We start from the raw sequence: 26,560 nt of genomic DNA on the forward strand, positions 1-26,560 counted from the left end.
GGTTAAGGGATAAGACGTTGAAAGAGCAAAAGGTCAAAAGACGAAAGGACGGGAGGTCGAAAATGATTTGCTTGCTGGGAAAATTTGTCTTCTTTCAAAAAAGAAGGATCCTTTTGTCTCTTCTATTTTTCTCTTCGAACTGCTGTCCTTTCTAAGGCTTGTCTTTCGGCCTTATATCACAGATTCCTGCCGTCAATAAATTTGTTTGTAATTTTTATAAGCAAGAATCTTTTGTGCGCTTATAATTTCTTTCAAATCAGCCCAATTGGCTTAAAGACATTCGATGAACTGTCTTGCAGTGAAGACGGTGTAACAAACCATATCATTTGCATATTAACAATGTTCAGTTCAATTCTTAAATCTTCATGACCGTATTGAAAATTTTAAAATTTAGGCAAGGACGACAAATCAGTATATTTTCTAATTTATCTTTTTTTTTTCTTTTGCATTGAAGGCGAGAAACCATTCAAATGCAGCGTCTGTCAGAAGGCATTCGCCGACAAGTCGAATCTCCGGGCGCACGTGCAAACGCACTCGAATACTAAGCCACATTCATGCTCCCGATGCGGAAAAGCCTTCGCCCTGAAGTCCTATCTGTACAAACATGAAGACTCGTCCTGCATGAAGAACAAGCCTGGAAAGCACCCCTCGACCAAGCAAGGTCACGCCAAAGCGCGTAGGAAAGTCGATAAAGAACGTTCTTCCGGAGGATACGACAGTGGATATCCGACCGGCTACGGAAAGTTTCATCAGTCGCCGCAGCAGATCATCAGTCCCTTGGATTTGGCCCGACAGACTGAACAGCAGATGAAGAAAGAAGCTGTACGGGCCAAGATCCGAGAGGTGCTGGAAGACAACTGCAAGAAGTCAGCCCAGCTGAAGGCAGCTATGGACAATCGGATTAGTGTTATTCGTACCACGGCTAGCACTAACCACGAAGCAGGATACTACTTGGGCCATCGACGAGAATCTACATCGATGGATTCTCGAGAAACTGCTCAAGTGAATTTGGGAAGTGAACGAAGTGATAGCAGTAGAGGCAGCAGTTACGAATATCCAAAGAACTACGCAATCAGTGCGTAACAATTTTGTAGTTAGTTTTAAGACTAGCATTTGGAACAGGGTAGAAATCTATGACCTCTAAAAGTGATAGCAAAAAAAACAAAACTCTGACAATTGTAAAAAAATCTCCTTTAGATGCATTAACAATTTGAGATCAACACTGCAGTTGTTATACTTCTGTTGCGATTTTTGTTTGTGCCACTATAGTGGTATACTGGTACAAGTTACAAAAAAGCAGTTATTATACATTGAAAATCAAGAGTCATATTCATACATCACATTCGCCCTTTCCAACATCCGACAAGGATATTGAAAAAAAAAATTAGCATTTGAAAATCACATTTTGTAGTTTTTAAGAATTGGTCACGCAAAAGTATTGACGACAAAGCGCAACCACAAGTGAACTAATGTGCCATAATCAAAGTTGAAGGTTTTCCTTCGACTAGATGTGTAAATACTCCCGTAGGTTAGATGTATACAAATGATAATTTCATCGCCATCATTACAGCTGGACCAAAAACCAAAAAATACTGTAGTTTTAAACGAAAAGCATTTTGGAAACAATCAGCCCTTATTTATGATTTTGTACAAATTGTAATGTTTCTATGCTTTTTATTTCGCCGTTACTTACGTAATTTAAGTTTAAGTTATTTGCTTACAAATTTTTAGTTTTAACATTTGTTTATCAAAAAGGACGAGAACGTTCTAGTCTTGCATTTATTTTTCATTAAAGTTATTTTGTTTTGTAACCTAAGTTAGCTTTATTATTGAATTCTCAATGTATATTTTCTGTAACGACTGCAATCGAATGAGTTTTTCTAATCATCTGACTTTTACTTAAGTTCGTTTTATAAATTATGTTTTTAGCATTACGCACATTATCACAACTTGATTTATAATGATAACGACTCCTTTCTAGAGGAAGAACGGTAAGCTGATATTCATGGTGCCAACAATAGCAATAGCAGTAGTGCTCGTAGTATTCATAGAAATTTAGAAATGCCTTACCATGCTGAGGTTGAGGCCGGAAACTGTGCAATAACACCAAAGAGATTTCAGTCTCGAAATAATATAATTTTGTAGATGATTAAGAAAACCAAAACCTCTGTACAATAAAGAGATGAACACAAAAAATCAATATGTTAGAATAGATCAAGAAGACTTTTAATAATAAAGAATTTTTGTAACAAAAACGTCTGCTGTGTTGTGTTTATGGAAAAATTACATTGACTCTTCTACTGCCAAGGGGGTGAAACCCGTGAAAACCCAAGCCAATAATCGAAAGTGCCAAAAAACCCCATTTTGAAAAATGCATACATAGTAAGATTGTCTTAAAATGTCCCCTAGAACCCAAATTCACTCTCAGGATGCAAATAAAAAAAAAGCAAAAAGGCCAACGACACGCGACGGTCCCAAGCGGTCACCCATCTAAGTACTAATCGCGCCCGATGTTGCTTAACTTCAGTGATCGGACGAGAACTGGTGTTTTCAACATGGTATGATCGTTGACAAAGGCAGTCACGTTAAAAGAGGATTTTATTCTGACCAAAGTCAAAAGTGAATGGTCAAAGTGATAATCGAAATTGATTAATTGAATGACAAAACCATCATTTGGAGGCACTTTTCTAAAATTGGACGCATGTAATGATTTCAACCATTTGACGTAGAGTTTTGGTACCGGGAGTACCGGTACCGTAAATGCCGGTACTACCGACTATTTTTTGGTACCGAAATACCGGTACTGGAAAGCATTGAGTACCGGTATTTTCGGTACTGATGAAAGCTCTAATAATCGTTTGATTCAATTTTTCACAATAAATGGTACGTAAATTTGATAAAGTTTGTTGTTGGCGAATTTCTCAAATCGACCAAGAAACGGTGGTTTATTCTAATTATAAACTTTGAATCACTAAGTATGATTTATCTCCGTCCATAAAAACGTTAGAAATGAGCGATTCCATTTAAATTCGAATGTCGGTTTACTTTTGTATTTTTTGATTTGGATGAAATTTTGCACATGCTTTCTTTATGCCCAAAAATGCCTTTTTGCATCATCGGCTCGCCATTTTGACTCTAGCCTTACTTTTGAGAAAGGCATAAGAAAAAAATCCTTAATAATTTTCAAAAAATTATAACTTAGAAACGGTTTGTCCGATCAGTTTGGTGCCTTCCGCAAAGTTTTAGGTTACTGTTGGGACTATCTGGAAAAAAAAATATACACTGTAAAAAAATGTTGTAATTTTTTATACATCGAAAATAAAGCTTTAAAATCAATTTTCTCAAAAATCGTATTTTTGATTTTTTTAATTTTTTTATATGTTGAAGTAGACAAAAAAAAGAAGTCTTTTGCACAGTGGGTCAAGATGGAGAAATCATGGACAAAAAAGTTACGATTTTTTTAAAAAAAAGGTGAGTTTGTTGAAAATGGTCATAATAAACTTTCGGTAGCAATTAGCAACATTTTCTCATATACCTTTTTTGTTGAAAATTTTGCGTACTTTCATAAAATCGGGTCGAAAAGCATTCAAAAAGTTTATTTAGACCATATTGAAAAATCAACCTTTTTTTAAAAAATCACAACTTTTTTGTCCATGATTTCTCCATCTTGACCCACTGTGCAAAAGATTTCATTTTTTGTCTACTTAACCATTTAAAAAATAAAAGAAATCAAAAATACGATTTTTGAGAAAATTGATTTTAAAGCTTTATTTTCGATATATAAAAAATTACAACATTTTTTTTTTTACAGTGTATATTTTTTTCCAGATAGTCCCAACAATAACCTAAAACTTTGCGGATAGCACCAAACTGATCGGACAAACCGTTTCTAAGTTATAATTTTTTGAAAATTATTAAGGATTTTTACTGTTAGTGTATGCTTTATACTTATTGCAAAAAAAAATCCACCACCGGTATTTTACCTATACTACCGGTACTGAGAGTGACAGTACCGTAGAACCGGTACTCGTCAAAAGGGGTCGGTACTAGGAACCCTAAATTGCCGTCCTAGGTTTGAATCCCGTTCCGGCCACATCGGATTTTCAAGTGCCAAAAAACACCATTTAGAGGCCTTTTTCGAAAAATTCATACATGGTAAGATTGTCTTAACCCTCTAATACCCAACCCCGCCTTTAGACTGGGTACACTTTGGAATTTTGTGTATTTTTTCATAGCTCGGAAATTAAAATGATTTTATTTTTGGCTTAAACCTTAACTCATAACACGCATATAAGAAAAGTTTTTTTTTTGATTTTTGAAACTTATTTGTATTATTAAAAATTGTTTGAAAAATTGTATTCTTATATAACCTACAAATGCCTGGGATTCATTTAACGTGTATTATAAAAAATCGTACCTTTTATATTTTTCTACGATCAACCTATCACAGAAGAAGAGCCTTATGGTATTGAAATGATTTCAAATCTGTTTTTCCGTTATTTACACGGAAAATAAAAAAAAATCCAGAAAAATATTTAAAAAATCATATTTTCAAAAGTATAGTAAAAATTCAAATTTTTATTATTGTCAAAAATCAGTATCCAGAAGAGGCTTCAAGGAAAAAATTAAAAGGATAGGGATGTTCAAAAATACAAATAATAAAAATCAAAAACCAAAATTCATAAATTTGCGAAGAAAAATAAATCATTGCCCGAACCGTGTTTAGAATGATTTTAGATAACGAAAAATAATATTTAGATCGAAAACAAAAAGTTGGGTATTAGAGGGTTAAAATGCCCCCCAGAACCCAAATTCACCCTCAGGATGCAAATAAAATATGCAAAAAGGCCAACGACACGCGACGTTCCCAAGCGGTCACCCATCTAAGTACTAATCGCGCCCGATGTTGCTTAACTTCAGTGATCGGACGAGAACTGGTGTTTTCAACATGGTATGATCGTTGACAAAGGCAGTCATGTTAAAAGAGGATTTTATTCTGACCAAAGTCAAAAGTGAATGGTCAAAGTGATAATCGAAATTGATTAATTGAATGACAAAACCATCATTTGGAGGCACTTTTCTAAAATTGGACGCATGTAATGATTGCAACCATTTGCCGTCCTAGGTTCGAATCCCGTTCCGGCCACATCGGATTTTCAAGTGCCAAAAAACACCATTTAGAGGCCTTTTTCGAAAAATTCATACATGGTAAGATTGTCTTAAAATGCCCCCCAGAACCCAAATTCACCCTCGGGATGCAAATAAAAAATGCAAAAAAGGCCAACGACACGCGACGTTCCCAAGCGGTCACCCATCTAAGTACTAATCGCGCCCGATGTTGCTTAACTTCAGTGATCGGACGAGAACTGGTGTTTTCAACATGGTATGATCGTTGACAAAGGCAGTCACGTTAAAAGAGGATTTTATTCTGACCAAAGTCAAAAGTGAATGGTCAAAGTGATAATCGAAATTGATTAATTGAATGACAAAACCATCATTTGGAGGCACTTTTCTAAAATTGGACAACGATTATATCAATTTGCCGTCCTAGGTTCGAATCCCGTTCCGGCCACATCGGATTTTCAGGTGCCAAAAAACACCATTTAGAGGCCTTTTTCGAAAAACTCATACATGGTAAGATTGTCTTAAAAAGCCCCCCAGAACCCAAATTCACCCTCAGGATGCAAATAAAAAATGCAAAAAGGCCAACGACATGCGACGTTCCCAAGCGGTCACCCATCTAAGTACTAATCGCGCCCGATGTTGCTTAACTTCAGTGATCGGACGAGAACTGGTGTTTTCAACATGGTATGATCGTTGACAAAGGCAGTTACGTTAAAAGAGGATTTTATTCTGACCAAAGTCAAAAGTGAATGGTCAAAGTGATAATCGAAATTGATTAATTGAATGACAAAACCATCATTTGGAGGCACTTTTCTAAAATTGGACAACGATTATATCAATTTGCCGTCCTAGGTTCGAATCCCGTTCCGGCCACATCGGATTTTCAGGTGCCAAAAAACACCATTTAGAGGCCTTTTTCGAAAAACTCATACATGGTAAGATTGTCTTAAAAAGCCCCCCAGAACCCAAATTCACCCTCAGGATGCAAATAAAAAATGCAAAAAGGCCAACGACACGCGACGTTCCCAAGCGGTCACCCATCTAAGTACTAATCGCGCCCGATGTTGCTTAACTTCAGTGATCGGACGAGAACTGGTGTTTTCAACATGGTATGAATACGTTAAAAGAGGATTTTATTCTGACCAAAGTCAAAAGTGAATGGTCAAAGTGATAATCGAAATTGATTAATTGAATGACAAAACCATCATTTTGAGGCACTTTTCTAAAATTGGACAACGATTATATCAATTTGCCGTCCTAGGTTCGAATCCCGTTCCGGCCACATCGGATTTTCAGGTGCCAAAAAACACCATTTAGAGGCCTTTTTCGAAAAACTCATACATGGTAAGATTGTCTTAAAAAGCCCCCCAGAACCCAAATTCACCCTCAGGATGCAAATAAAAAATGCAAAAAGGCCAACGACACGCGACGTTCCCAAGCGGTCACCCATCTAAGTACTAATCGCGCCCGATGTTGCTTAACTTCAGTGATCGGACGAGAACTGGTGTTTTCAACATGGTATGATCGTTGACAAAGGCAGTCACGTTAAAAGAGGATTTTATTCTGACCAAAGTCAAAAGTGGATGGTCAAAGTGATAATCGAAATTGATTAATTGAATGACAAAACCATCATTTGGAGGCACTTTTCTAAAATTGGACACATGCAACGATTATATCAATTTGCCGTCCTAGGTTCGAATTCCGTTCCGGCAACATTGGATTTTCAAGTGCCAAAAAACATCATTCAGAGGCCTTTTTCGAAAAATTCATACATGGTAAGATTGTCTTAAAATGCCCCCCAGAACCCAAATTCACCCTCAGGATGTAAATAAAAAATGCAAAAAGGCCAACGACACGCGACGTTCCCAAGCGGTCACCCATCTAAGTACTAATCGCGCCCGATGTTGCTTAACTTCAGTGATCGGACGAGAACTGGTGTTTTCAACATGGTATGATCGTTGACAAAGGCAGTCACGTTAAAAGAGGATTTTATTCTGACCAAAGTCAAAAGTGGATGGTCAAAGTGATAATCGAAATTGATTAATTGAATGACAAAACCATCATTTGGAGGCACTATTCTAAAATTGGACACATGCAACGATTATATCAATTTGCCATCCTAGGTTCGAATCCCGTTCCGGCCACATCGGATTTTCAAGTGCCAAAAAACACAGATTGTCTCAAAATGCCCCCCAGAACCCAAATTCACCCTCAGGATGTAAATAAAAAATGCAAAAAGGCCAACGACACGCGACGTTCCCAAGCGGTCACCCATCTAAGTACTAATCGCGCCCGATGTTGCTTAACTTCAGTGATCGGACGAGAACTGGTGTTTTCAACATGGTATGATCGTTGACAAAGGCAGTCACGTTAAAAGAGGATTTTATTCTGACCAAAGTCAAAAGTGGATGGTCAAAGTGATAATCGAAATTGATTAATTGAATGACAAAACCATAATTTGGAGGCACTTTTCTAAAATTGGACACATGCAACGATTATATCAATTTGCCGTCCTAGGTTCGAATCCCGTTCCGGCAACATTGGATTTTCAAGTGCCAAAAAACATCATTCAGAGGCCTTTTTCGAAAAATTCATACATGGTAAGATTGTCTTAAAATGCCCCCCAGAACCCAAAATCACCCTCAGGATGCAAATAAAAAATGCAAAAAGGCCAACGACACGCGACGTTCCCAAGCGGTCACCCATCTAAGTACTAATCGCGCCCGATGTTGCTTAACTTCAGTGATCGGACGAGAACTGGTGTTTTCAACATGGTATGATCGTTGACAAAGGCAGTCACGTTAAAAGAGGATTTTATTCTGACCAAAGTCAAAAGTGGATGGTCAAAGTGATAATCGAAATTGATTAATTGAATGACAAAACCATCATTTGGAGGCACTTTTCTAAAATTGGACACATGCAACGATTATATCAATTTGCCATCCTAGGTTCGAATCCCGTTCCGGCAACATTGGATTTTCAAGTGCCAAAAAACATCATTCAGAGGCCTTTTTCGAAAAATTCATACATGGTAAGATTGTCTTAAAATGCCCCCCAGAACCCAAAATCACCCTCAGGATGCAAATAAAAAATGCAAAAAGGCCAACGACACGCGACGTTCCCAAGCGGTCACCCATCTAAGTACTAATCGCGCCCGATGTTGCTTAACTTCAGTGATCGGACGAGAACTGGTGTTTTCAACATGGTATGATCGTTGACAAAGGCAGTCACGTTAAAAGAGGATTTTATTCTGACCAAAGTCAAAAGTGGATGGTCAAAGTGATAATCGAAATTGATTAATTGAATGACAAAACCATCATTTGGAGGCACTTTTCTAAAATTGGACACATGCAACGATTATATCAATTTGCCGTCCTAGGTTCGAATCCCGTTCCGGCAACATTGGATTTTCAAGTGCCAAAAAACATCATTCAGAGGCCTTTTTCGAAAAATTCATACATGGTAAGATTGTCTTAAAATGCCCCCCAGAACCCAAAATCACCCTCAGGATGCAAATAAAAAATGCAAAAAGGCCAACGACACGCGACGTTCCCAAGCGGTCACCCATCTAAGTACTAATCGCGCCCGATGTTGCTTAACTTCAGTGATCGGACGAGAACTGGTGTTTTCAACATGGTATGATCGTTGACAAAGGCAGTCACGTTAAAAGAGGATTTTATTCTGACCAAAGTCAAAAGTGGAATGGTCAAAGTGATAATCGAAATTGATTAATTGAATGACAAAACCATCATTTGGAGGCACTTTTCTAAAATTGGACATGCAACGATTATATCAATTTGCCGTCCTAGGTTCGAATCCCGTTCCGGCCACATCGGATTTTCAAGTGCCAAAAAACACCATTTAGAGGCCTTTTTCGAAAAATTCATACATGGTAAGATTGTCTTAAAATGCCCCCCAGAACCCAAATTCACCCTCAGGATGCAAATAAAAAATGCAAAAAGGCCAACGACACGCGACGTTCCCAAGCGGTCACCCATCTAAGTACTAATCGCGCCCGATGTTGCTTAACTTCAGTGATCGGACGAGAACTGGTGTTTTCAACATGGTATGATCGTTGACAAAGGCAGTCACGTTAAAAGAGGATTTTATTCTGACCAAAGTCAAAAGTGAATGGTCAAAGTGATAATCGAAATTGATTAATTGAATGACAAAACCATCATTTGGAGGCACTTTTCTAAAATTGGACACAACGATTATATCAATTTGCCGTCCTAGGTTCGAATCCCGTTCCGGCCACATCGGATTTTCAAGTGCCAAAAAACACCATTTAGAGGCCTTTTTCGAAAAATTCATACATGGTAAGATTGTCTTAAAATGCCCCCCAGAACCCAAATTCACCCTCAGGATGCAAATAAAAAATGCAAAAAGGCCAACGACACGCGACGTTCCCAAGCGGTCACCCATCTAAGTACTAATCGCGCCCGATGTTGCTTAACTTCAGTGATCGGACGAGAACTGGTGTTTTCAACATGGTATGATCGTTGACAAAGGCAGTTACGTTAAAAGAGGATTTTATTCTGACCAAAGTCAAAAGTGAATGGTCAAAGTGATAATCGAAATTGATTAATTGAATGACAAAACCATCATTTGGAGGCACTTTTCTAAAATTGGACACAACGATTATATCAATTTGCCGTCCTAGGTTCGAATCCCGTTCCGGCCACATCGGATTTTCAGGTGCCAAAAAACACCATTTAGAGGCCTTTTTCGAAAAACTCATACATGGTAAGATTGTCTTAAAATGCCCCCCAGAACCCAAATTCACCCTCAGGATGCAAATAAAAAATGCAAAAAGGCCAACGACACGCGACGTTCCCAAGCGGTCACCCATCTAAGTACTAATCGCGCCCGATGTTGCTTAACTTCAGTGATCGGACGAGAACTGGTGTTTTCAACATGGTATGATCGTTGACAAAGGCAGTCACGTTAAAAGAGGATTTTATTCTGACCAAAGTCAAAAGTGGATGGTCAAAGTGATAATCGAAATTGATTAATTGAATGACAAAACCATCATTTGGAGGCACTTTTCTAAAATTGGACACATGCAACGATTATATCAATTTGCCATCCTAGGTTCGAATCCCGTTCCGGCCACATCGGATTTTCAAGTGCCAAAAAACACCATTTAGAGGCCTTTTTCGAAAAATTCATACATGGTAAGATTGTCTTAAAATGCCCCCCAGAACCCAAATTCACCCTCAGGATGCAAATAAAAAATGCAAAAAGGCCAACGACACGCGACGTTCCCAAGCGGTCACCCATCTAAGTACTAATCGCGCCCGATGTTGCTTAACTTCAGTGATCGGACGAGAACTGGTGTTTTCAACATGGTATGATCGTTGACAAAGGCAGTCACGTTAAAAGAGGATTTTATTCTGACCAAAGTCAAAAGTGAATGGTCAAAGTGATAATCGAAATTGATTAATTGAATGACAAAACCATCATTTGGAGGCACTTTTCTAAAATTGGACACATGCAACGATTATATCAATTTGCCGTCCTAGGTTCGAATCCCGTTCCGGCAACATTGGATTTTCAAGTGCCAAAAAACATCATTCAGAGGCCTTTTTCGAAAAATTCATACATGGTAAGATTGTCTTAAAATGCCCCCCAGAACCCAAAATCACCCTCAGGATGCAAATAAAAAATGCAAAAAGGCCAACGACACGCGACGTTCCCAAGCGGTCACCCATCTAAGTACTAATCGCGCCCGATGTTGCTTAACTTCAGTGATCGGACGAGAACTGGTGTTTTCAACATGGTATGATCGTTGACAAAGGCAGTCACGTTAAAAGAGGATTTTATTCTGACCAAAGTCAAAAGTGGAATGGTCAAAGTGATAATCGAAATTGATTAATTGAATGACAAAACCATCATTTGGAGGCACTTTTCTAAAATTGGACACATGCAACGATTATATCAATTTGCCGTCCTAGGTTCGAATCCCGTTCCGGCAACATTGGATTTTCAAGTGCCAAAAAACATCATTCAGAGGCCTTTTTCGAAAAATTCATACATGGTAAGATTGTCTTAAAATGCCCCCCAGAACCCAAAATCACCCTCAGGATGCAAATAAAAAATGCAAAAAGGCCAACGACACGCGACGTTCCCAAGCGGTCACCCATCTAAGTACTAATCGCGCCCGATGTTGCTTAACTTCAGTGATCGGACGAGAACTGGTGTTTTCAACATGGTATGATCGTTGACAAAGGCAGTCACGTTAAAAGAGGATTTTATTCTGACCAAAGTCAAAAGTGAATGGTCAAAGTGATAATCGAAATTGATTAATTGAATGACAAAACCATCATTTGGAGGCACTTTTCTAAAATTGGACACATGCAACGATTATATCAATTTGCCGTCCTAGGTTCGAATCCCGTTCCGGCCACATTGGATTTTCAAGTGCCAAAAAACATCATTCAGAGGCCTTTTTCGAAAAATTCATACATGGTAAGATTGTCTTAAAATGCCCCCCAGAACCCAAATTCACCCTCAGGATGCAAATAAAAAATGCAAAAAGGCCAACGACACGCGACGTTCCCAAGCGGTCACCCATCTAAGTACTAATCGCGCCCGATGTTGCTTAACTTCAGTGATCGGACGAGAACTGGTGTTTTCAACATGGTATGATCGTTGACAAAGGCAGTCACGTTAAAAGAGGATTTTATTCTGACCAAAGTCAAAAGTGGATGGTCAAAGTGATAATCGAAATTGATTAATTGAATGACAAAACCATCATTTGGAGGCACTTTTCTAAAATTGGACACATGCAACGATTATATCAATTTGCCGTCCTAGGTTCGAATCCCGTTCCGGCCACATCGGATTTTCAAGTGCCAAAAAACACCATTTAGAGGCCTTTTTCGAAAAATTCATACATGGTAAGATTGTCTTAAAATGCCCCCCAGAACCCAAATTCACCCTCAGGATGCAAATAAAAAATGCAAAAAGGCCAACGACACGCGACGTTCCCAAGCGGTCACCCATCTAAGTACTAATCGCGCCCGATGTTGCTTAACTTCAGTGATCGGACGAGAACTGGTGTTTTCAACATGGTATGATCGTTGACAAAGGCAGTCACGTTAAAAGAGGATTTTATTCTGACCAAAGTCAAAAGTGGATGGTCAAAGTGATAATCGAAATTGATTAATTGAATGACAAAACCATCATTTGGAGGCACTTTTCTAAAATTGGACACAACGATTATATCAATTTGCCGTCCTAGGTTCGAATCCCGTTCCGGCCACATCGGATTTTCAAGTGCCAAAAAACACCATTTAGAGGCCTTTTTCGAAAAATTCATACATGGTAAGATTGTCTTAAAATGCCCCCCAGAACCCAAATTCACCCTCAGGATGCAAATAAAAAATGCAAAAAGGCCAACGACACGCGACGTTCCCAAGCGGTCACCCATCTAAGTACTAATCGCGCCCGATGTTGCTTAACTTCAGTGATCGGACGAGAACTGGTGTTTTCAACATGGTATGATCGTTGACGAAGGCAGTCACGTTAAAAGAGGATTTTATTCTGACCAAAGTCAAAAGTGAATGGTCAAAGTGATAATCGAAATTGATTAATTGAATGACAAAACCATCATTTGGAGGCACTTTTCTAAAATTGGACACATGCAACGATTATATCAATTTGCCGTCCTAGGTTCGAATCCCGTTCCGGCAACATTGGATTTTCAAGTGCCAAAAAACATCATTCAGAGGCCTTTTTCGAAAAATTCATACATGGTAAGATTGTCTTAAAATGCCCCCCAGAACCCAAAATCACCCTCAGGATGCAAATAAAAAATGCAAAAAGGCCAACGACACGCGACGTTCCCAAGCGGTCACCCATCTAAGTACTAATCGCGCCCGATGTTGCTTAACTTCAGTGATCGGACGAGAACTGGTGTTTTCAACATGGTATGATCGTTGACAAAGGCAGTCACGTTAAAAGAGGATTTTATTCTGACCAAAGTCAAAAGTGGATGGTCAAAGTGATAATCGAAATTGATTAATTGAATGACAAAACCATCATTTGGAGGCACTTTTCTAAAATTGGACACATGCAACGATTATATCAATTTGCCATCCTAGGTTCGAATCCCGTTCCGGCCACATCGGATTTTCAAGTGCCAAAAAACACCATTTAGAGGCCTTTTTCGAAAAATTCATACATGGTAAGATTGTCTCAAAATGCCCCCCAGAACCCAAATTCACCCTCAGGATGCAAATAAAAAATGCAAAAAGGCCAACGACACGCGACGTTCCCAAGCGGTCACCCATCTAAGTACTAATCGCGCCCGATGTTGCTTAACTTCAGTGATCGGACGAGAACTGGTGTTTTCAACATGGTATGATCGTTGACAAAGGCAGTCACGTTAAAAGAGGATTTTATTCTGACCAAAGTCAAAAGTGGATGGTCAAAGTGATAATCGAAATTGATTAATTGAATGACAAAACCATCATTTGGAGGCACTTTTCTAAAATTGGACACATGCAACGATTATATCAATTTGCCGTCCTAGGTTCGAATCCCGTTCCGGCAACATCGGATTTTCAAGTGCCAAAAAACACCATTCAGAGGCCTTTTTCGAAAAATTCATACATGGTAAGATTGTCTTAAAATGCCCCCCAGAACCCAAATTCACCCTCAGGATGCAAATAAAAAATGCAAAAAGGCCAACGACACGCGACGTTCCCAAGCGGTCACCCATCTAAGTACTAATCGCGCCCGATGTTGCTTAACTTCAGTGATCGGACGAGAACTGGTGTTTTCAACATGGTATGATCGTTGACAAAGGCAGTCACGTTAAAAGAGGATTTTATTCTGACCAAAGTCAAAAGTGGATGGTCAAAGTGATAATCGAAATTGATTAATTGAATGACAAAACCATCATTTGGAGGCACTTTTCTAAAATTGGACACATGCAACGATTATATCAATTTGCCGTCCTAGGTTCGAATCCCGTTCCGGCCACATTGGATTTTCAAGTGCCAAAAAACATCATTCAGAGGCCTTTTTCGAAAAATTCATACATGGTAAGATTGTCTTAAAATGCCCCCCAGAACCCAAAATTCACCCTCAGGATGCAAATAAAAAATGCAAAAAGGCCAACGACACGCGACGTTCCCAAGCGGTCACCCATCTAAGTACTAATCGCGCCCGATGTTGCTTAACTTCAGTGATCGGACGAGAACTGGTGTTTTCAACATGGTATGATCGTTGACAAAGGCAGTCACGTTAAAAGAGGATTTTATTCTGACCAAAGTCAAAAGTGGATGGTCAAAGTGATAATCGAAATTGATTAATTGAATGACAAAACCATCATTTGGAGGCACTTTTCTAAAATTGGACACATGCAACGATTATATCAATTTGCCATCCTAGGTTCGAATCCCGTTCCGGCCACATCGGATTTTCAAGTGCCAAAAAACACCATTTAGAGGCCTTTTTCGAAAAATTCATACATGGTAAGATTGTCTCAAAATGCCCCCCAGAACCCAAATTCACCCTCAGGATGCAAATAAAAAATGCAAAAAGGCCAACGACACGCGACGTTCCCAAGCGGTCACCCATCTAAGTACTAATCGCGCCCGATGTTGCTTAACTTCAGTGATCGGACGAGAACTGGTGTTTTCAACATGGTATGATCGTTGACAAAGGCAGTCACGTTAAAAGAGGATTTTATTCTGACCAAAGTCAAAAGTGGATGGTCAAAGTGATAATCGAAATTGATTAATTGAATGACAAAACCATCATTTGGAGGCACTTTTCTAAAATTGGACACATGCAACGATTATATCAATTTGCCGTCCTAGGTTCGAATCCCGTTCCGGCAACATTGGATTTTCAAGTGCCAAAAAACATCATTCAGAGGCCTTTTTCGAAAAATTCATACATGGTAAGATTGTCTTAAAATGCCCCCCAGAACCCAAAATCACCCTCAGGATGCAAATAAAAAATGCAAAAAGGCCAACGACACGCGACGTTCCCAAGCGGTCACCCATCTAAGTACTAATCGCGCCCGATGTTGCTTAACTTCAGTGATCGGACGAGAACTGGTGTTTTCAACATGGTATGATCGTTGACAAAGGCAGTCACGTTAAAAGAGGATTTTATTCTGACCAAAGTCAAAAGTGGATGGTCAAAGTGATAATCGAAATTGATTAATTGAATGACAAAACCATCATTTGGAGGCACTTTTCTAAAATTGGACACATGCAACGATTATATCAATTTGCCGTCCTAGGTTCGAATCCCGTTCCGGCAACATTGGATTTTCAAGTGCCAAAAAACATCATTCAGAGGCCTTTTTCGAAAAATTCATACATGGTAAGATTGTCTTAAAATGCCCCCCAGAACCCAAAATTCACCCTCAGGATGCAAATAAAAAATGCAAAAAGGCCAACGACACGCGACGTTCCCAAGCGGTCACCCATCTAAGTACTAATCGCGCCCGATGTTGCTTAACTTCAGTGATCGGACGAGAACTGGTGTTTTCAACATGGTATGATCGTTGACAAAGGCAGTCACGTTAAAAGAGGATTTTATTCTGACCAAAGTCAAAAGTGGATGGTCAAAGTGATAATCGAAATTGATTAATTGAATGACAAAACCATCATTTGGAGGCACTTTTCTAAAATTGGACACATGCAACGATTATATCAATTTGCCATCCTAGGTTCGAATCCCGTTCCGGCCACATCGGATTTTCAAGTGCCAAAAAACACCATTTAGAGGCCTTTTTCGAAAAATTCATACATGGTAAGATTGTCTCAAAATGCCCCCCAGAACCCAAAATCACCCTCAGGATGCAAATAAAAAATGCAAAAAGGCCAACGACACGCGACGTTCCCAAGCGGTCACCCATCTAAGTACTAATCGCGCCCGATGTTGCTTAACTTCAGTGATCGGACGAGAACTGGTGTTTTCAACATGGTATGATCGTTGACAAAGGCAGTCACGTTAAAAGAGGATTTTATTCTGACCAAAGTCAAAAGTGGATGGTCAAAGTGATAATCGAAATTGATTAATTGAATGACAAAACCATCATTTGGAGGCACTTTTCTAAAATTGGACACATGCAACGATTATATCAATTTGCCGTCCTAGGTTCGAATCCCGTTCCGGCAACATTGGATTTTCAAGTGCCAAAAAACATCATTCAGAGGCCTTTTTCGAAAAATTCATACATGGTAAGATTGTCTTAAAATGCCCCCCAGAACCCAAAATCACCCTCAGGATGCAAATAAAAAATGCAAAAAGGCCAACGACACGCGACGTTCCCAAGCGGTCACCCATCTAAGTACTAATCGCGCCCGATGTTGCTTAACTTCAGTGATCGGACGAGAACTGGTGTTTTCAACATGGTATGATCGTTGACAAAGGCAGTCACGTTAAAAGAGGATTTTATTCTGACCAAAGTCAAAAGTGGATGGTCAAAGTGATAATCGAAATTGATTAATTGAATGACAAAACCATCATTTGGAGGCACTTTTCTAAAATTGGACACATGCAACGATTATATCAATTTGCCATCCTAGGTTCGAATCCCGTTCCGGCCACATCGGATTTTCAAGTGCCAAAAAACACCATTTAGAGGCCTTTTTCGAAAAATTCATACATGGTAAGATTGTCTCAAAATGCCCCCCAGAACCCAAATTCACCCTCAGGATGCAAATAAAAAATGCAAAAAGGCCAACGACACGCGACGTTCCCAAGCGGTCACCCATCTAAGTACTAATCGCGCCCGATGTTGCTTAACTTCAGTGATCGGACGAGAACTGGTGTTTTCAACATGGTATGATCGTTGACAAAGGCAGTCACGTTAAAAGAGGATTTTATTCTGACCAAAGTCAAAAGTGGATGGTCAAAGTGATAATCGAAATTGATTAATTGAATGACAAAACCATCATTTGGAGGCACTTTTCTAAAATTGGACACATGCAACGATTATATCAATTTGCCGTCCTAGGTTCGAATCCCGTTCCGGCCACATCGGATTTTCAAGTGCCAAAAAACACCATTTAGAGGCCTTTTTCGAAAAATTCATACATGGTAAGATTGTCTCAAAATGCCCCCCAGAACCCAAATTCACCCTCAGGATGTAAATAAAAAATGCAAAAAGGCCAACGACACGCGACGTTCCCAAGCGGTCACCCATCTAAGTACTAATCGCGCCCGATGTTGCTTAACTTCAGTGATCGGACGAGAACTGGTGTTTTCAACATGGTATGATCGTTGACAAAGGCAGTCACGTTAAAAGAGGATTTTATTCTGACCAAAGTCAAAAGTGGATGGTCAAAGTGATAATCGAAATTGATTAATTGAATGACAAAACCATCATTTGGAGGCACTTTTCTAAAATTGGACACATGCAACGATTATATCAATTTGCCGTCCTAGGTTCGAATCCCGTTCCGGCAACATTGGATTTTCAAGTGCCAAAAAACATCATTCAGAGGCCTTTTTCGAAAAATTCATACATGGTAAGATTGTCTTAAAATGCCCCCCAGAACCCAAAATCACCCTCAGGATGCAAATAAAAAATGCAAAAAGGCCAACGACACGCGACGTTCCCAAGCGGTCACCCATCTAAGTACTAATCGCGCCCGATGTTGCTTAACTTCAGTGATCGGACGAGAACTGGTGTTTTCAACATGGTATGATCGTTGACAAAGGCAGTCACGTTAAAAGAGGATTTTATTCTGACCAAAGTCAAAAGTGGATGGTCAAAGTGATAATCGAAATTGATTAATTGAATGACAAAACCATCATTTGGAGGCACTTTTCTAAAATTGGACACATGCAACGATTATATCAATTTGCCATCCTAGGTTCGAATCCCGTTCCGGCCACATCGGATTTTCAAGTGCCAAAAAACACCATTTAGAGGCCTTTTTCGAAAAATTCATACATGGTAAGATTGTCTCAAAATGCCCCCCAGAACCCAAATTCACCCTCAGGATGTAAATAAAAAATGCAAAAAGGCCAACGACACGCGACGTTCCCAAGCGGTCACCCATCTAAGTACTAATCGCGCCCGATGTTGCTTAACTTCAGTGATCGGACGAGAACTGGTGTTTTCAACATGGTATGATCGTTGACAAAGGCAGTCACGTTAAAAGAGGATTTTATTCTGACCAAAGTCAAAAGTGGATGGTCAAAGTGATAATCGAAATTGATTAATTGAATGACAAAACCATCATTTGGAGGCACTTTTCTAAAATTGGACACATGCAACGATTATATCAATTTGCCGTCCTAGGTTCGAATCCCGTTCCGGCAACATTGGATTTTCAAGTGCCAAAAAACATCATTCAGAGGCCTTTTTCGAAAAATTCATACATGGTAAGATTGTCTTAAAATGCCCCCCAGAACCCAAATCACCCTCAGGATGCAAATAAAAAATGCAAAAAGGCCAACGACACGCGACGTTCCCAAGCGGTCACCCATCTAAGTACTAATCGCGCCCGATGTTGCTTAACTTCAGTGATCGGACGAGAACTGGTGTTTTCAACATGGTATGATCGTTGACAAAGGCAGTCACGTTAAAAGAGGATTTTATTCTGACCAAAGTCAAAAGTGGATGGTCAAAGTGATAATCGAAATTGATTAATTGAATGACAAAACCATCATTTGGAGGCACTTTTCTAAAATTGGACACATGCAACGATTATATCAATTTGCCGTCCTAGGTTCGAATCCCGTTCCGGCAACATTGGATTTTCAAGTGCCAAAAAACATCATTCAGAGGCCTTTTTCGAAAAATTCATACATGGTAAGATTGTCTTAAAATGCCCCCCAGAACCCAAATTCACCCTCAGGATGCAAATAAAAAATGCAAAAAGGCCAACGACACGCGACGTTCCCAAGCGGTCACCCATCTAAGTACTAATCGCGCCCGATGTTGCTTAACTTCAGTGATCGGACGAGAACTGGTGTTTTCAACATGGTATGATCGTTGACAAAGGCAGTCACGTTAAAAGAGGATTTTATTCTGACCAAAGTCAAAAGTGGATGGTCAAAGTGATAATCGAAATTGATTAATTGAATGACAAAACCATCATTTGGAGGCACTTTTCTAAAATTGGACACATGCAACGATTATATCAATTTGCCGTCCTAGGTTCGAATCCCGTTCCGGCAACATTGGATTTTCAAGTGCCAAAAAACATCATTCAGAGGCCTTTTTCGAAAAATTCATACATGGTAAGATTGTCTTAAAATGCCCCCCAGAACCCAAAATCACCCTCAGGATGCAAATAAAAAATGCAAAAAGGCCAACGACACGCGACGTTCCCAAGCGGTCACCCATCTAAGTACTAATCGCGCCCGATGTTGCTTAACTTCAGTGATCGGACGAGAACTGGTGTTTTCAACATGGTATGATCGTTGACAAAGGCAGTCACGTTAAAAGAGGATTTTATTCTGACCAAAGTCAAAAGTGGATGGTCAAAGTGATAATCGAAATTGATTAATTGAATGACAAAACCATCATTTGGAGGCACTTTTCTAAAATTGGACACATGCAACGATTATATCAATTTGCCATCCTAGGTTCGAATCCCGTTCCGGCCACATCGGATTTTCAAGTGCCAAAAAACACCATTTAGAGGCCTTTTTCGAAAAATTCATACATGGTAAGATTGTCTCAAAATGCCCCCCAGAACCCAAATTCACCCTCAGGATGTAAATAAAAAATGCAAAAAGGCCAACGACACGCGACGTTCCCAAGCGGTCACCCATCTAAGTACTAATCGCGCCCGATGTTGCTTAACTTCAGTGATCGGACGAGAACTGGTGTTTTCAACATGGTATGATCGTTGACAAAGGCAGTCACGTTAAAAGAGGATTTTATTCTGACCAAAGTCAAAAGTGGATGGTCAAAGTGATAATCGAAATTGATTAATTGAATGACAAAACCATCATTTGGAGGCACTTTTCTAAAATTGGACACATGCAACGATTATATCAATTTGCCATCCTAGGTTCGAATCCCGTTCCGGCCACATCGGATTTTCAAGTGCCAAAAAACACCATTTAGAGGCCTTTTTCGAAAAATTCATACATGGTAAGATTGTCTCAAAATGCCCCCCAGAACCCAAATTCACCCTCAGGATGTAAATAAAAAATGCAAAAAGGCCAACGACACGCGACGTTCCCAAGCGGTCACCCATCTAAGTACTAATCGCGCCCGATGTTGCTTAACTTCAGTGATCGGACGAGAACTGGTGTTTTCAACATGGTATGATCGTTGACAAAGGCAGTCACGTTAAAAGAGGATTTTATTCTGACCAAAGTCAAAAGTGGATGGTCAAAGTGATAATCGAAATTGATTAATTGAATGACAAAACCATCATTTGGAGGCACTTTTTTAAAATTGGACGCATGCAACGATTATATCAATTTGCCGTCCTAGGTTCGAATCCCGTTCCGGCAACATTGGATTTTCAAGTGCCAAAAAACACCATTTAGAGGCCTTTTTCGAAAAATTCATACATGGTAAGATTGTCTCAAAATGCCCCCCAGAACCCAAATTCACCCTCAGGATGTAAATAAAAAATGCAAAAAGGCCAACGACACGCGACGTTCCCAAGCGGTCACCCATCTAAGTACTAATCGCGCCCGATGTTGCTTAACTTCAGTGATCGGACGAGAACTGGTGTTTTCAACATGGTATGATCGTTGACAAAGGCAGTCACGTTAAAAGAGGATTTTATTCTGACCAAAGTCAAAAGTGGATGGTCAAAGTGATAATCGAAATTGATTGATTGAATGACAAAACCATCATTTGGAGGCACTTTTCTAAAATTGGACACATGCAACGATTATATCAATTTGCCATCCTAGGTTCGAATCCCGTTCCGGCCACATCGGATTTTCAAGTGCCAAAAAACACCATTAGAGGCCTTTTTCGAAAAATTCATACATGGTAAGATTGTCTCAAAATGCCCCCCAGAACCCAAATTCACCCTCAGGATGTAAATAAAAAATGCAAAAAGGCCAACGACACGCGACGTTCCCAAGCGGTCACCCATCTAAGTACTAATCGCGCCCGATGTTGCTTAACTTCAGTGATCGGACGAGAACTGGTGTTTTCAACATGGTATGATCGTTGACAAAGGCAGTCACGTTAAAAGAGGATTTTATTCTGACCAAAGTCAAAAGTGGATGGTCAAAGTGATAATCGAAATTGATTGATTGAATGACAAAACCATCATTTGGAGGCACTTTTCTAAAATTGGACACATGCAACGATTATATCAATTTGCCATCCTAGGTTCGAATCCCGTTCCGACCACATCGGATTTTCAAGTGCCAAAAAACACCATTTAGAGGCCTTTTTCGAAAAATTCATACATGGTAAGATTGTCTCAAAATGCCCCCCAGAACCCAAATTCACCCTCAGGATGTAAATAAAAAATGCAAAAAGGCCAACGACACGCGACGTTCCCAAGCGGTCACCCATCTAAGTACTAATCGCGCCCGATGTTGCTTAACTTCAGTGATCGGACGAGAACTGGTGTTTTCAACATGGTATGATCGTTGACGAAGGCAGTCACGTTAAAAGAGGATTTTATTCGGACCAAAGTCAAAAGTGGATGGTCAAATAGATAATCGAAATTGATTAATTGAATGACAAAACCATCATTTGGAGGCCCTTTTCTAAAATTGGACGCATGCAACGATTATATCAATTTGCCGTCCTAGGTTCGAATCCCGTTCCGGCAACATTGGATTTTCAAGTGCCAAAAAACACCATTTAGAGGCCTTTTTCGAAAAATTCATACATGGTAAGATTGTCTCAAAATGCCCCCCAGAACCCAAATTCACCCTCAGGATGTAAATAAAAAATGCAAAAAGGCCAACGACACGCGACGTTCCCAAGCGGTCACCCATCTAAGTACTAATCGCGCCCGATGTTGCTTAACTTCAGTGATCGGACGAGAACTGGTGTTTTCAACATGGTATGATCGTTGACAAAGGCAGTCACGTTAAAAGAGGATTTTATTCTGACCAAAGTCAAAAGTGGATGGTCAAAGTGATAATCGAAATTGATTAATTGAATGACAAAACCATCATTTGGAGGCACTTTTCTAAAATTGGACACATGCAACGATTATATCAATTTGCCATCCTAGGTTCGAATCCCGTTCCGGCCACATCGGATTTTCAAGTGCCAAAAAACACCATTTAGAGGCCTTTTTCGAAAAATTCATACATGGTAAGATTGTCTCAAAATGCCCCCCAGAACCCAAATTCACCCTCAGGATGTAAATAAAAAATGCAAAAAGGCCAACGACACGCGACGTTCCCAAGCGGTCACCCATCTAAGTACTAATCGCGCCCGATGTTGCTTAACTTCAGTGATCGGACGAGAACTGGTGTTTTCAACATGGTATGATCGTTGACAAAGGCAGTCACGTTAAAAGAGGATTTTATTCTGACCAAAGTCAAAAGTGGATGGTCAAAGTGATAATCGAAATTGATTAATTGAATGACAAAACCATCATTTGGAGGCACTTTTCTAAAATTGGACACATGCAACGATTATATCAATTTGCCATCCTAGGTTCGAATCCCGTTCCGGCCACATCGGATTTTCAAGTGCCAAAAAACACCATTTAGAGGCCTTTTTCGAAAAATTCATACATGGTAAGATTGTCTTAAAATGCCCCCCAGAACCCAAAATCACCCTCAGGATGCAAATAAAAAATGCAAAAAGGCCAACGACACGCGACGTTCCCAAGCGGTCACCCATCTAAGTACTAATCGCGCCCGATGTTGCTTAACTTCCACGTGGTCGACGGAGAACTGGTTTTTCAACATGGTATTGATCGTTGACAAAGGCAGTCACGTTTAAAGAGGATTTTATTCTGACCAAACAAAAGTGGATGGTCAAAGTGATAATCGAATTGATTAATTGAAGTGACAAAACACATTTGGAGGCACTTTTCTAAAATTGGCACATGCAACGATTATATCAAAGCGATCCGTTTTATTTCTGCCAAAACCAAAGTCAATACAGTGGAATGCCCCCAGTCCAAAGTGATAAACGACACGCGATTCCAACGGATAATACTTGATGTTGATTCATGATCGGACGAGAATCAACATGGTATGATCGTGACAAAGGCAGTCACGTAAAAGAGGATTTTATTCTGACCAAAGTCAAAAGTGGATGGTCAAAGTGATAATCGAAATTGATTAATTGAATGACAAAACCATCATTTGGAGGCACTTTCTAAAATTGGACACTGCAACGATTATATCAATTTGCCATCCTAGGTTCGAATCCCGTTCCGGCCACATCGGATTTTCAAGTGCCAAAAAACACCATTTAGAGGCCTTTTTCGAAAAATTCATACATGGTAAGATTGTCTCAAAATGCCCCCCAGAACCCAAATTCACCCTCAGGATGTAAATAAAAAATGCAAAAAGGCCAACGACACGCGACGTTCCCAAGCGGTCACCCATCTAAGTACTAATCGCGCCCGATGTTGCTTAACTTCAGTGATCGGACGAGAACTGGTGTTTTCAACATGGTATGATCGTTGACAAAGGCAGTCACGTTAAAAGAAGATTTTATTCGGACCAAAGTCAAAAGTGGATGGTCAAAGTGATAATCGAAATTGATTAATTTAATGACAAAACCATCATGTGGAGGTACCTTTCTTAAATTAAATGCTTGCCTCGATAGACATGAAATTTAAATATACTAAATTATACTTAGTTAAGTTGTGATAGTAATTTTATAAATTGGTTTTGACAATTTATATATCTATTATCTTGTACCTGTTACAGATTCAGCAAGTCAGCAAAATGGCAAAATCGCCTATATGTATGCTATACTGTTAACGTTTTTTGCTTTTGTTTCACTAACACTATAGAAAACTTGTTTACAGTACCTGAGTTAGATTCAATAAAAATAAATTCAATGTTTTTAATTAATGGGATGGTTATTTTACTTTTAATCAGAAACGTGTCTCTTATCTTAATACTATAAATGAAACTGTCGTAATCGGCGGACCAAGAAGAATAGACATTGATATCTGAGCAAACCCAAGGCCCTGAGTAGATTTCTTTTACAGTGTGAAAATAGCCACAGGCAATGTCCCGCAACTACGGCAACGTTGGAATTCTGCGCATGCGCTCGTTCACCTTGCTGTAGCTATTTTTATTTCTCATTCAATCATCTCAAACCACTACCAACAGAAATAAGAAGCCATTTACAAATTCCGTAAAGATATTTTGCTTTAGGGGAGATACCAAAGCATCAACAAAAAATGAACTTAATTTGCCCTTCATAATATGAAAAATTATAATAGACATTAGAAACAAGTTATCGCATAAGTTATGATTTCTCGCATTGGGCTCATTCACATATTTCATAACGCTAAAGGGGGTGGGTGGGCGTCCTCATGATGTTACAGCTCATACAAAATTTGTAGAATATTCATACAAAAAGCGTTACGAGGGGGTGGGTGGGTGTCAAAATTGGCCATTTTTGGCGTTATGAAATAAATTAATGAACCCTTACTTCTGATCTCGCCCTAAAAACCATTGGTAACCGAATGCTAGTGAAGCTGAGATTTATTATTTTTATTATTTTAAGGAGACTTTCAGTCAGTGGCTGGTTCGTCTCCGTTTGAAGCTGAGATTGTGAATGGATTAAAATAAAAACTGTCAACACTGGGAGATATAGAAGGATCTTCTTTTCATCGCAGGATTGTTTAACAACGTGTAAATCCATTCGCTTGCTCACTAACCACAAGCTACACACTTTGTTACGAAAGGCTTTTAGAACGAGATCATAAATTATGCAAATCATTAATCGAAATTATGAAAAATCGATTAAACGCCTAATCATGTACAACTCGTGCATTGGTCTGTGGTGTAATCTGTGAGTGGCGATATATTTTGTTTTGGGGGAACGACACGCGCTTGCGCATTAATGTTGCTTCGTTGTTATTTATATTGCTGCCATGGAAATATATTCTGAATATGGGACTACATTCAAATTTTTGTCTTGGCCATAACCGAACACATCGGGTTCCATAGTGTAGCGGTTATCACGTCTGCTTTACACGCAGAAGGTCTCCAGTTCGATCCTGGATGGAACCAAATCTTTTTTGTGAATGTAACGGTTTCATCGGGAAATGCCCTTGGTTTTTTTTTCTAATCTATGGATAGGTCCTTTTCTTCCACTCAAAACGTGGCGATCATTTTAGTTTGCAGTTTTCAGCTACTCAATCGACTAAAGGGGGAAACGGAAGGCACAACAATATAAATATTAGTATGTTGGTAACACGAACAGTAGCGACATTAGCATACTTAGGTTAATGCTTCTACTGGCACAACACTCATTTTGAATTAATGTCCATCACGCACAGTGCTGCTTGAGTTAGAATTTATGATCTCATGATCACATCTTTGCTGTGGGCGTTTCGAACAACAATTGAACAGTTTTTCTGAAACGTTCAATTTGTCTCTGCTGATATTGCTATTCTATGGGGGGACACTTGGATTCAGACGATTGTTAACAGAATCTGATAGTAATCTATCTGATTGATACCATCGTGATTAAAATTGCGATGACGATACAATTGATGAAAAAACTCATTTCTAACCTTACCGTATATCGAGTTATGGATTGACGGATGAAAAATAGGCTGACCCTCACACTTCATAAACATTATTATATGGAAATTTTTCTGTCGTTTTTGTCGTCCAAATGATCTTTCTTGGAACATGCAACATTGTATTATTTATGGCCATTGAGATTGACGCAAAAAGCATGTAGCGAGAAGCGTAAGGTAACATGTGTGATTGATGTGTGATTTATTGTTGTCAAAATGGACGGCTGAGGTATTACTTAAGGTTATTATGACGATGTATCTACAGGGTTGATACAGTGATATTAATCGAGAAAGGAAGTATGTAAGATATCAGCATCGTGTAAAAAAAGTTCTAGGGACCAAGTAAAAATATATGTTTTATAGTCCTTCCACAATATTATACATTAATAACCATAAAATCATGATCGAAGTACTTTTATCTTCCTAGCATACTCCAAAACCTCTTACAGAGAAGAACGTGATTAGTTGTACGGCTGGTTGCGGCCAGACAAAAAATAATAGTGGCTTTAGTGAGTAAAACTATCATAAAAGTGACCAAAAAGTTACTAAAATGTGGCTTCAACAAATTACAAACATTAGGGGAACGGGGGCAGTATGAACACTCGGGGCAGAATGGACACTCCCTGTAGCTTTGCATATGCGAATTATTTTACATTTTAGATGCAACGAATATTTCAGTTACCTGTCGAAAGAGTAAGTTGTCCACTAAATTTTCAGAAAAAATGTTTTAAACATTGATTTTATAGCAATAAATTGAGCATGATTTTATTGAGTTCGAA

General features: G+C 39.2%; 1 protein-coding gene, 2 long non-coding RNA genes and 1 other non-coding gene across 4 annotated transcripts in view; all 4 read left to right on the forward strand.

Annotated features, from left to right (window-relative positions):
- LOC5579646 (zinc finger protein 329) overlaps nucleotides 1-2,255 on the forward strand; it is a 68,970-nt gene extending 66,715 nt beyond the window's left edge. Inside the window, exon 4 of the mRNA XM_001648055.2 lies at nucleotides 455-2,255. Within this exon, the coding sequence (XP_001648105.2) occupies nucleotides 455-1,083 (629 nt within the window). The 3' untranslated portion in view covers nucleotides 1,084-2,255. The remainder of the gene's footprint in view (nucleotides 1-454) is intronic.
- Nucleotides 2,256-4,843: 2,588 nt separating this feature from the next.
- LOC110676290 lies at nucleotides 4,844-5,943 on the forward strand. The gene is made up of 2 exons (XR_002500242.1): nucleotides 4,844-5,160; nucleotides 5,587-5,943. It is a non-coding gene; the product is annotated as an uncharacterized LOC110676290 (long non-coding RNA).
- A 366-nt stretch (nucleotides 5,944-6,309) lies between these two features.
- On the forward strand, nucleotides 6,310-10,793 carry LOC110676291. Its single transcript, XR_002500243.1, has 2 exons — nucleotides 6,310-7,282; nucleotides 9,823-10,793. It is a non-coding gene; the product is annotated as an uncharacterized LOC110676291 (long non-coding RNA).
- A 14,400-nt stretch (nucleotides 10,794-25,193) lies between these two features.
- Trnav-uac lies at nucleotides 25,194-25,266 on the forward strand. The gene has a single exon. It is a non-coding gene; the product is annotated as a tRNA-Val (tRNA).
- The last annotated feature ends 1,294 nt before the right edge of the window (nucleotides 25,267-26,560 follow it).

This window comes from Aedes aegypti, chromosome 2 (assembly GCF_002204515.2).
Source record: "Aedes aegypti strain LVP_AGWG chromosome 2, AaegL5.0 Primary Assembly, whole genome shotgun sequence".
NCBI lineage: Eukaryota > Metazoa > Arthropoda > Insecta > Diptera > Culicidae > Aedes > Aedes aegypti.